At 33.5% G+C, this 12100-nt stretch overlaps 3 protein-coding genes and 1 long non-coding RNA gene across 4 annotated transcripts; 1 reads left to right on the top strand and 3 right to left on the bottom strand.

The window, feature by feature from the left end:
- The first annotated feature begins 710 nt into the window (after positions 1 to 710).
- Positions 711 to 4557, top strand: LOC111459843 (putative aminoacrylate hydrolase RutD). The gene is made up of 11 exons (XM_023102924.1): positions 711 to 1011; positions 1116 to 1335; positions 1505 to 1587; positions 1665 to 1765; positions 1914 to 2009; positions 2112 to 2165; positions 3103 to 3251; positions 3389 to 3506; positions 3596 to 3683; positions 3906 to 4132; positions 4316 to 4557. Exons 1-10 carry the CDS (start codon positions 891 to 893, stop codon positions 4103 to 4105), a joined length of 1230 nt encoding a protein of 409 aa, XP_022958692.1. The 5' UTR covers positions 711 to 890; the 3' UTR covers positions 4106 to 4132; positions 4316 to 4557.
- LOC111459845 lies at positions 4312 to 5436 on the bottom strand. The gene is made up of 3 exons (XR_002713340.1): positions 4908 to 5436; positions 4728 to 4820; positions 4312 to 4338 (listed from the first exon to the last, which is right to left on the bottom strand). It is a non-coding gene; the product is annotated as an uncharacterized LOC111459845 (long non-coding RNA).
- A 130-nt stretch (positions 5437 to 5566) lies between these two features.
- Positions 5567 to 6528, bottom strand: LOC111459844. The gene is made up of 2 exons (XM_023102925.1): positions 6034 to 6528; positions 5567 to 5805 (listed from the first exon to the last, which is right to left on the bottom strand). The coding sequence occupies exons 1-2, from the start codon at positions 6490 to 6492 to the stop codon at positions 5749 to 5751; spliced, it is 516 nt and encodes a 171-aa protein (XP_022958693.1). The 5' UTR covers positions 6493 to 6528; the 3' UTR covers positions 5567 to 5748.
- A 1485-nt stretch (positions 6529 to 8013) lies between these two features.
- LOC111459542 (protein IQ-DOMAIN 1-like) lies at positions 8014 to 10075 on the bottom strand. Its single transcript, XM_023102495.1, has 3 exons — positions 9860 to 10075; positions 9537 to 9791; positions 8014 to 8874 (listed from the first exon to the last, which is right to left on the bottom strand). The coding sequence occupies exons 1-3, from the start codon at positions 9950 to 9952 to the stop codon at positions 8149 to 8151; spliced, it is 1074 nt and encodes a 357-aa protein (XP_022958263.1). The 5' UTR covers positions 9953 to 10075; the 3' UTR covers positions 8014 to 8148.
- Between the last annotated feature and the right edge of the window lie 2025 nt (positions 10076 to 12100).

The raw sequence follows: 12100 nt of genomic DNA, 5'->3' as shown, positions 1-12100 counted from the left end.
AGGGATTCCTGGATTTAGGTCGAAGAAGCAATGTCATCATTATCAAATCGATTTAAGTCGAAGAAGCAATGTCACTCGATCATTATCAAATCGAGGATTCCTGGATTCGGGTTGGATTGTGTCAAAGAAGCAATGTCACTCATTACATTAAATAAAATCGAAAATTTTATTTTTGTTAAAAATTTGATTTTGTGCTCATAGAATAAAGTTTTTTTTCTTTCTTTTTACTGATTCTTACTTCTAGTGTTCAAACAAGTTATAAACTATATATATATATATATATATATATATATAAATAAATAAATAAATAAAACTTATTGATGCATTATAAGGTTAATATTATATCAATATTTTAACCAAATAAACTAATTTTAGATATGGTCTCTTTTTTAGCATAATTATTATAATTGTTATTAGTTCCTATAATATTTTATTTTTAAATTCATACTAATTATTAAAAAAAAAACTAATTAAATATACCGTTTTGTAATTTTTAAATTACTTATTATAAATTTAATCAAATAGTTAATTATAAAGTAAGATTAAATATAACAATAATAAACTTGAGAAGGAAATCCTTTAGAAAGTTTAGCCAAAAAAGTCAAAGTGAGTGTCATGTCAATTATTTTTCAACATTATAAGATATTAATATTCCGATAATTTATATATATATATATATATATTTTTTTCTTTTTGAAAGTCAAAAGGGAAATGAAGCTCCGCCACCGTCCGTTTGACCTTTGGCTGTTTACCGACCTTCTTTGATTGGTTCCCAATATGTATCCGCCGCGTGTTCGCGCCAACCACTCAATACCCTCTCCGGGTTCTTCCACAATCCAATTTCCAAAATCCCCAATTTTCTTCTTCGTCTTCTTCATCTGCTTCCAAATATGCCGTTCATTGAGATTAACACCAGCACCACAGGCGCGGAGGACGCCAAGATCAACACAGCAATCAAAATTTTCTACAGAACTTACGGACGCGGATCAACCAAGGTCCTCCTCATAATAGGTCTCTTCAAGATTGCTCCATTTTTCCGTTTTTCCCCTTTCGATTTCTGCTTTTTTCGAATTTCATTCTGATAGCGCTTAAATGGATGAATCAATAATGGATAGGATTGGCCGGAACCCACGATTCATGGAACCTCCAAATCAAAGGGCTTACAGGCACCGATGTGCCGAATGACCACGGCAATCGGAACACCGTCGGTAACCAGATTGCGGCGGACGACGGCGAAGAAGCCAGCTTCGAAGATGGCGGAGGAATCGAAGTTTGTGCATTTGACAATCGGGGAATGGGCCGAAGCTCCGCCCCCACCAAAAAATCTGAATATACGTGAGTTCCACAATCTATTACTTATGAATCACTTCTCTCAATCTCTCTTATCTTAGTTGCTTGTCTTGAGAAATCAATTAGAATTCAGGATTTAAGCCAATTTTCCAATACCCTGAGCGAGAGAGAAAGAAAAGGATAAACCCCTGTTTTTTTCTTCTTGGTTGTGCAGAACAAAGATAATGGCCCAGGATGCCATTGCCTTATTGGATCATTTGGGATGGGAAAAGGTCCATGTCTTTGGTCATTCCATGGGTGAGTGAGTTTGTTTGTAACTCTGCTCAATGATTCATGAACAAGATATAGTTATTAATGTTTTGTTCTATCAATAGGAGGTATGATAGCTTGCAAATTAGCTGCTATTGCGCCTGAAAGAGTCAAGTCATTGGCCATGCTCAATGTCACTGGTGGAGGCTTCCAATGTTGCCCCAAGGTACCTTAATAAACGTTTAGTGCTGCGACTCTTAGCTGCTTGTTTGTAACATAATCTTCAGAAAACATTACATTACTTTAAGGAATCCAACCAAAATGCTGTTCTGTTGTGGTTGAGCTGGTTCTTAAGGAACAAATTATTCTTGTAGCTTGACAGGCAAACATTCGACATTGCAGTCCGATTCTTAAAGGCCAAGACTCCTGAACAAAGGGCAAGTGTTGATTTGGATACACACTATTCAAAGGTAAAGTTAATCATCATGTTCGTCTTCTGTTATCTGCGACCCGACTTTAAACAAGGATGAGTCGATGAATAGTTTTAACAAAATTTGTATATTGTGGTGCAGGAATATCTTGAGGAGTTCGTCGGATTTGAAACAAGAAGAGCGGTATTATATCGGGTATGTAATGATGGGAGGATCATTCTTAACTGGTTTTATGTATACCTTGTTAGTTGGATTCTGGTTTTTATTAAACCTGCTCGTATCCCGTTCCCGCTCCCACTCCCACTCCGTCTTTTCTAGCTGCTCTCTCCTCTTGAAACCTCCCCAAAAAAGGAGGGAATATGGGAGCTAGAAGTGTCTTTTTTTATGGATTCTGAAGCTTACCTTGTTGGGTTATAGTTTTCTTTGTCAACTAGTTTGGAACTTTACAACATTCCATCACAAACATATGGATACATGTTCGGTGATACCGATATATATCCACGTTCACAGAAACGAAAGTAAACCATGTATTACCTGACAATAGCCAAGTGTTTATGGCAATGAGCGTCGTGTATGGAATCTAATCATGAATGAAAAGGAGGAGTCCGACATCCACAAACCCTCTTACAAGAAAATTCTTTTGAACCTCCTTATGAAAATGACTTTAACTTAGAGGAATAAGTAAGACAAAGAACCAATGGCTGTTGTAGTAGGGGTCTGATTGAGTCTCAACTCGTGAGCAAAACTAATCCCTTCTCAAATTGCCGAAGTCGGTCGTGATCGACATGTAATCCTTTCCTTGAGGTTGGAGGATCGAATCGACATGCCCCACTTTGTTGTACTAAAAAATAATAATAATCCCATCCTGAACATGTTAATATATGTATGCCTAGATAGCACTCTGCCAAAATGAATGGATTTTGTTTAAACCATGAGCATATATTGAGAGACTTCTGAATGTTTGAAAAACTTATTAAGAACTAAAGGTGTAGTTGATTCTATGACACTATCTTCATATGTTGATTGTTTATATCAATGCCTCAATAGCTCTGGTCAATCATTACATACGCATACACATAAATACATACTTTAAGCTTTAGAGCCTTAGTGAACTTGAAACAATCATTTGCAGGAATATGTTAAAGGTATATCAGCAACAGGAATGCAGACTGATTATGGTTTTGCTGGTCAAGTCAATGCATGCTGGACGCATAAAGTGACGAACAAAGAGATCGAATGCCTTCAATCTGCTGGATTTCTTGTATCAGTCATTCATGGAAGGTAAACAATCATGTCGGTTAATCGCTACGAAACTTATGGCTGACATCCAAATCTGTATGAACATAAACATGTTTCTATCATCTAACATTTGCTGCATCGACGTACTTTACGAACGATGATTGGTTTTCGATGATCAGGCAAGATGTTATTGCTCAAATATACTATGCTAGAAAACTTGCAGAGAAGCTTTATCCTGTTGCTAGAATGGTAGATCTTCATGGAGGTCATTTAGTTAGTCGAGAGAGAACCGAAGAGGTATAACTTTTTCTTAATCAGAATCGATCGAAACCGTGTTTTTCACTAGAAACTGATAGACATTTCTATTTTTTTGTGTGAAAATTCAGGTAAATCAAGCTCTTCTTGACTTAATCAGAGCTTCAGAAACGAAGATGAGCCCACAGGACTGGACAAACTTGCCAAAGAAGAGCTCATGTGAGCATTTTTTTTTTCTTTTAGCAGTCAACTTTTTTTCTCTTTCGTTCCTGGGGGATCCCACATTAGTTGGGGAGGAGAACGAACACTCTTTATAAGGGTGTGGAAACCTTTCCCTTGCAAACACGTTTTAAAAACTTTGAGGGAAAACTCGAAAGAGAAAGTCCAAAGAGGACAGTATCTGCTACTTGAAAATGCTGAAAAATCCATTGTTTCTAACAGGGTGGATGGAGGAGAGAATGTCATTAATAACACTAAAAACTGAAGGAGGAGGAAGCACTGTCTCCACCAAACCTTTCTTGTTGGAGAGACTGCATCTTTTCTTCCTGTATCTCTTCGGTCTGATTCTTTTCATGTTCGAGTATCTCCGGGACACCTTCAAAAGCTTGAAACCAGCTCGAGTTGGGCCCTCCCTTACGTGAAGAATCGTTCCAAAGACTAAATTTTTACCAGTGAGTTATCTGATTGTCCCAACAACGGTCGTGTAAATAATATAAAAACTTTTGAAAATAGTTAAGGTGCGTTCAAGCTGGTTTAGATACGCATAAAGATTAAAAAAACGATAGCCCTTTACTTCCATTGAACTCAAACTATAAGAGGTCTCAAGTTTGTTCTTTGCTTCAACTTTGTTGCAGGGTCTGTTCATCTTTGCTATCTGATAGGCAATGATCCAATCATCAAAGTGAAGATGGGGAATGAATTCTCTTGCAATATTGAGAAATTATATCAACAAGGGAGATAATCCAACAAAAGGCCAATGTTAAAGCCTGGTATACCCTCCCTTCTTCTGTATAATCTATAAAACTGTTCATCCTGTTCATCTTATACCACTAAATGCATATTATTCTCTGTTTAAAATTCGTTTTATAGTTCATCTAATCAAGACATCAACAACATATCGTAAAATATTCGAATTTTACTAAATCTAACATAATTATCCATATTGAAAGTTTAGCGTCTGTCAAACCTATTACTAAGAAAGAAACCAAATAGAGATCGATTCTAATATCATTAAGAGCACTGCATAGATAAGCTCATACTAACCCGTCAATTTTGGATCTAATTCGGAATTGAGTTGCCGGAAAGTCGTGGCAGAGGAGGTTGCCTTCATAAGATGGCTGCTTTGCAAGATGGAATCTAAAAGAATGAGAGAAAATGAACTCAAAATTGTGGATTTGGAGAGAAATTTAAGCAATAGGACCAAAATATGCCTTTGGAATATACCAATATGCTCCCATGCTCTACCCTACATGACAAAATATGCCTTGGGTTGAAGCCCAGTTGAACCAGCAGGTATTGGTTCGGCTAACGCCTCGACAGCAGGTATTTGTAAGTTGAATCATTCCCCAAATGCCACGTGATAGGTCAATTCGCTTCACTTAGAAATGTCGACCACGATGGAGATGTTTAAAGTTTCTCAAACCACAGGTCGCAACTCACTCAAAAGTAATGTAGAGCCGTGTTGATTATGTTTAACTTACGATCTTTCTCGACATATGATAGTCCAACACCTTGTGTCAAAGTCGGCTATATTCATGCATGAACTGAACCAAGCATCTTCCGATTTACATTGATATTAGATTTGTGCACAAGACACCACGAGAGAATTAGGACATATCATCGAGATCACTCTAATTAAAGGAAATTGGCTCGGTAGGAAGGATACCGACCTTGCTGAGCCACCCCACCATGGTACATGATTAAGTCCCACCTTGGGTCGAGTCAACGAGTGAATTCTCAAGACAATATTCCTCCATCATATAGTAATACTTCCAAAATTCACAGAGATTCTCTTACGTAAGTCATTAAATCGTTAAGGCTTCAAGTATATAATATATAAGTGTCCATATCATAAGAAATACCGAGAATCAAAAGCATATAACACACCAACTACCCTAATTTCATTAATTAATATGCTGCCAAATCAAATTTCATTTATTACACATAGCTAATATCCTATTAACATATATTTACTATCATAAAAATACAAACTAAATTATTTCTTAAATATAACTAAAATCAGTCATACACTTATAATTAATTATTACTTTGAAATAGAAGTTAATCATCTTCGCCTTCGTCTCCATGGGAAAACCCGCTTAAATTTTTCATAAATCTTCACCTGTAATTCAGTCAAGTCGTTACAATTGATATTGTTCGATTTTTCTAGTTAAAAGATCGAAAAATAACCCCGATTAAGGGTAAATAAATAAAATAATATACATTATTAAATTTAAGAATAAATTATTATTATTATTTATAAAATATTTAGCATAACAAAACAAATATTACCTACTCACATTTTTTAAAAAATAATGAGAAAAAAAAAAGTTGAAATATTTGGACTTACCAAGAAGTGTGATCTTCCATAAGAAGAAACCGACAGTGACGGAGTTATTTTCTTTCCAAACCTCCCGCTTCCACCGCCGCCGCCGTCGACAACGGTGGCCAAAGAGTCGTTCCCGCCGCCGACAAGCTCCTTACACATTCTGAAACTACCCCATCTTTTTGATCCATAAGCCCTTTCAGGTCCGTCGAGCACGGTCGTGGGCGACAGCAGAGTGCTCTGTATGGCTTCATTCAACAGCCGAGGCGGCGGAGGAAGGTCCCCCAGCGGCGGCGATAGCCACGGAATTTCCGATCCGGCGAATGGTCGGGGCTTACCCGGCGCCTCCTCCCACAAAAAGGGAACGGAGGCCAAAGTTAAACGAGGCGGCGTCGGCATCCACGGTGGCTCTGGCGGAAGCCGAGAGAAAACTAGCGACGGCGTAGAGCTCCGCTCCGGTGTGTGCGGCGGCTCCGACCACATGGGGTAGAGACCAGGAAATAGAGTGAGTTTGTGTGAGTGCGGTGGTTGAGCGTTTAATAGAGTTTGAAATTCTCCAATATTCTTATTATTAAACAATAAACAATAAATAAATAAAAACAAAATAAATCTTTATAATATTAAATATTAAATTTTTATTTTTAAATTTCCTAATTATTTTTAACTTAATTTTTTAAAACAAAATAAAAATTATTATCAAGTGAAATAAGCATTACTAATAATAATACTTATTTATATAAAAAATTTATTACTAATAAAAATACTTACGATTTATTTATTGCATGAAAAATTCATATCTATTAATTTTAACATTTTTTTTTAATTATTTCTCTTATTTTTTCATGTTTTTTTTTTCATTTAAATTTCTTTATGAATAAAATCAGCCTCATTATTTCTGTCAACATCTCTGCCTCAATAGTGATATGAACATTCGAAAATTAAAAGCTCATTTAAGAATTTATTTCCAATATAATTATTTATTTTTTCCCTTTTCATATTACTTTTAATTAGTTATGACATATTATATATAAAAAAAAACATTATTATTTATAATTTCTTATTAAGCTTTAAACACGAATTGACAAATAAGATGATAAATAAAATAGAATTGACAAATTAACCCTCAATAATTAATTTTTTTTATTTTGTTTTAAATAATTTATATATTTTGGCTCATATTATTAAACTAAAAAATACATAGTCTATAGGTTATAAATGAGTAACATTTTAAAGAAAATACATAATTTGTAAGATATATTTTAAAATAAAAAAAATAAAATAAAATTATGGTCAAATTATAATTTAAAAAATATAACATAATTGGTGTATTTAAAATATATATAATTTTAAAAATGGGAAGAGGCAAGGCACCCACCGACGATGGAATAAATGACGGAAGGCCTACGAATTTATTTTTGTTATTAAATGGATGAATTGAACAATGATTTAATTTTGCACCAATTTCTTTTATTTATTTATTTATTTAAATAAATTTAGATTCATGACCCACTTGTTCGAAAAATCTACTTCTTTCCTAGTGCTATTCTTATAAAGTCAAAACCAACCCAAAATCCATAATTTCTTTTAAATAAAATAATTATTTTTTTTAAATTAAAAAATTATAATCTTCTTTAAACTTTTTTTTTCTCTAATAAAAGAATAATTTTTTTAATGTATATTATTATTATTATTATTTTAATGTTGGCCTAAATCTGACCGCAACAAAACAAGATAAGGTTCACTGGAGTGTTCATATGACTTAATAACTCGACCAACTCGATTCCATTTGGGATTTACATTTTTTTGGTCAGGTCAACCCAACTAACTCGAAAATAGGGTTACAATCAAACCATACTTTTTAAAATTAAGAATATTTAACGTTATTAATAGTATTTTTTAAAAATAATTAAAAAATAATCCGACAACCTAATTTAGCTCGAACCTCGGGACCAAAAAAATCATTTAAAAAAAAGACATATATATATATAATTATTTATATATATATTGTATCAAACCAATCAATCAAATATGGAAATAATGGCAAAAGAAGCACAGTCTTATGTTCATATCAACTGAGTGCCAATAAATAACATTCTGCAAACAAATATGGGCCGAAGTACGAGGCCCATTTTCACCGAATCATCTCCAACCATGGACTCCAAGGGGAAAGGCCCACTCTTCGTCCACGTAGTTATCTGGGCCGAGGCCTGTATTCCCACCATCATGGAATTGAGTGCTTTTCCCATTACTCTTGCTTATTGGGCCGTATTGGGCCTGGTTCACTGAAGAACTCGACGAATCGGAAACCCAACCTTTCCTCATTAATGGGCTCAAAACTGGGCTCTGCGGCTTGACTTGACCCAAACTCCGCGCCTTAGCCTTGGCCGACTGAGTTGGGGCCATGTAGCTCGGAATATGGGCCGAGTTTGGGCCTGAATCCAAGTTCATTTCAACGGTCTTCTCCGACATGTCTTCCTGATTGTGGTAAGGCTGAGACCACATCCATCGGTCCAGTGAACTCCAACCCCATTGAGTCGTACGACGACCTTCGCTTTCATAAACCGGACCGGGTTCATGTTTCCTATTTTTCTTCAAACTTTGAGCTTCCATTTCACATCTTTTGTTGGGAATCTTTAGTTTCTCATGTTTTTGTTTGAATCTTTCTTCTTCTACTTCGACGTCTTCGACTTTTCTTTGGAATTTGTCGTGTGCTAGTTGGAGCCTTCGGGCTCGAACTCGAGTTTGGACTCGAACTAATGCTTGCATGCATCGCATTGTCATTTGTGCTTGTTTACGTACGTTGTAGCCTCGAACTAGTGCTTGTAGTCTCACTAAACCCTTCAATGCACGCAAAGCGCATCGAGCCTACAAAAAAGATGGAACAAAAGTATTAGTAAAAACGTTTAAGTTAATCCTTAAATTTTCTATTCTTGTTTTAAAAAATTTCAATAATATCCATATACTTTAAAAAATAAAAAATTAAAAATATGGTTTTAGAAACTCTCACCATTAGTATCCCGATTAAAAAAATATATCTATAACTTTTTAAACTAGTATTAATACTCTTACCTTTATTAAAAAATAATAATAAAAAGAATTAAAAATTGTTATCGTCAATATAGGGACGAAAATTATTTATCTATATCTCATAAATCAAAATTGGATGGTATTAAAATTAATTTTAAAAATTTATTAATATTTTTTAAACATGTTTTGAGTGCAAATTACTACTAGATTTAAGAATATTAATATAATTTTAAAATTTTAAAGATATTAAAAAAAAAAGAAGGTATTTTTGAAATAAAATATTAATATTTTTTTTTATATAAAATTTAAAGATATTATTGTGAATTTTTGAAAGAATGTTTTTGATAGGTAAATACAAAATTCATACATATTTTTATTAATTTAAATTAATAAAAAGATAATATTTAAAAAATTATAATTGGTTGGTAATGAATGATGTCGAGCCTAATTTCTTAAAATGGAAGAAAGAAAGAAAAAAAAAAGTTAAAATATATATTTACCAAGTGACCCCTATAATAAGATTGAATAACAGTTGCAGCTCTTTCTTCCTTAGAGTACGGGCGGCCATAGCCAGCCAAACGAACAACCTTCGCCGCCGCCTGAGCCGCCGCCACCGCCGCCTCAGCCGCTGCAGCAGTGGCAGCAGCAACCGCGATGGCATGGTTTCTATCACCGGCCGTTAATGGCGTGGAATTATTGCTCTGCCTCTCATAATCTGCAGCCGTCTCAGGAGAGCCATTATCCTCTTCAAATTTCTGCAATCAATTAACTCAATAAAACAAAATCCAGTCGCCATTAATGGACATAGAAGCTTAATTTTGACCTTAGTTTCAGGCAGGGTGAGCGGCGGCGGCGGCGGCGGCTTGAAAGCTTTCCGGACGGCGAAGAACCAGCTGCCTCCTCCTTTCTTCCCCATTATTGCATCGTTCTTGACCTAGGCTGATTGTGTAAATAAGGGGAAATGAGAGGACTTAAGGAGTAAATAAGAGGAATCATGGAGGGGTAGCAAGGCAAAATGGTATTTATATTGAAGGACCTGATCATATCACAAGTGGGAGCGGTTTATAAATAAGTAATTAATGTCATCCGCTACTTCCACCTGACTCGATCCCTTGCCTTGCCTCTCCATAAAGGAACCCTATATTTGAAAAATCATCCACCCTTCTACCACCTACTTCATTCTTTGGCTCTAATCATTTCAATTTTGTTTTACTTTAACCTCTTATAATTGGGTTTTAAATATTTAAACCTTTCAGTAAAGGAGGTGTACGTACATAAATAAATCGAGACGACAGGAAACTCGACAAATAGGTAGTGTGGTCATACTGTAGAAGATACCGAAGATGCTCGGGTCATTAGGGATTAAACCCAGATTCCAAAACTTGGTATGAATTATGGACAAGACGTGTTACATATGATTTAAATAATTTATTATTACTATCTATTCTAATAAGGTGTACCTTCTTTTCTAGTGACTCAACCCCGAAAAATCTGACAAGTATGTAGCGTGATCCTACTGCAGGAGATACCAAAGAATGCCAGGGTCATCAGAGGTCGAACCCAGATTTCCAAAACTTGGTATGCATTTTGGGCATGGCGGGTTACATATATTAAGTACTGTGTAGTTACTATCTATACTAACAAGGTGCACATTATTTTTCAGTGACTCAATAAGTAGGTAAAGTAGTTATACAGAAATACGAGAGAACCCTAGGGTCTCATGGGTCGAACCCAAATTCTAAAATCTAGACTGAATTATGAACATCGAGTCTTACGAATCCTAAACATTGTGTATGAAAGTTTTGAATGAAGCATAGATATCTAGTCATTTAGTTATGTCAGGACGTAATTCAAAAAGTTATATATATAATAATTAAAATTTTAAAATCCAATTACAAACCAAAAGCACCTTATAGTAGAAGCAAAATGAAAATGTTGATATAATGAAGAAAAAAAGTTTAATTTTTCCATAATTTTTATTTGCTTTGGAAACAAACATTACCTAATTAGGTCCCAAACCAATATATGATATATATATGGAAGTTGGGCTGTCTTTTTGAGTCTTCCATTGGTCCCAAATAATTAATTAGTTTAATCATTAAAAAAAATATTTATTTTTTTAATTATATCATAATTAAATATCAATTTAAATATAGTTCAATTAATTAAATATTTATATATATTAGATAAAAAAATAAAAAATAAAAAATTATTTACGTGTCCTTATTTAATTAATTAAATTAAATCAAAATTCGTTAATATAAATCAATAATTTACATTAATATTTAAGTAATAGAATTAAAATAATAGCGATTCTTTAGATTCGAAGTTGCAAATTTAGATCTCATTTGATAATCATTTAACATTAATTCTTTCTTCGAAGATTTAAATATTTATATTTTAATTTTTTTTTTATTTTAGTTATAAGACTATAATTATATTATTTCATAATTAAAAAAATTATGATAGGTAAGTGTTTAAAATACTTTATTGGGTCTGTTTAAAAAATAATATTTTTATTAGTGAAATAATGATAATTTGGGTGAGGGTTGCTCTTGGACTTTAGCTACCTAACAAACAAACAAGATATCTCAACTACTTTTAATTGCAACTAAATCCACAAAATTTAAATCTAATTTTGTTTAATTAAAATTTTTAATTTATTTTCATCACATAATTATTACACTTTGAAATGTTTTGATTTGTTCATTTAATATAATTATTTTTTTTATAAAAAAAATATATAAGGATTGAAATTGGATAAATATTAGAGATTTGTGAATTAAACTATTATTTAAATCCATTTATATTGTAGAATTTTTATGAAGGGCTTTTCTTGTGATTTTTTAAATTTCAAAAGGGTAAAATTGTTTTTTCCACTTTTTCTCCTGCCCTTATCCTAAATCCCTTTTAAATTACATTATAAAAGTAAATAAATGACCTTTTTAATCAAAATCTTATCCACTTATTTCCTTATAATTAAGGTTGTTTTTTTAACCATATGGATAAGATCATACTCATTATCTCGATGTTAAATTTCTTGTGTCGACATTTTTCTTTATGT

This window comes from Cucurbita moschata, unplaced genomic scaffold (genome assembly GCF_002738365.1).
Source record: "Cucurbita moschata cultivar Rifu unplaced genomic scaffold, Cmos_1.0 Cmo_Scf00022, whole genome shotgun sequence".
In the NCBI taxonomy this organism is placed as follows: Eukaryota; Viridiplantae; Streptophyta; class Magnoliopsida; order Cucurbitales; family Cucurbitaceae; genus Cucurbita; species Cucurbita moschata.
The sequence above is the reverse complement of the archived record's forward strand: the minus strand, read 5'-3'. Positions and strand labels throughout refer to the sequence as shown.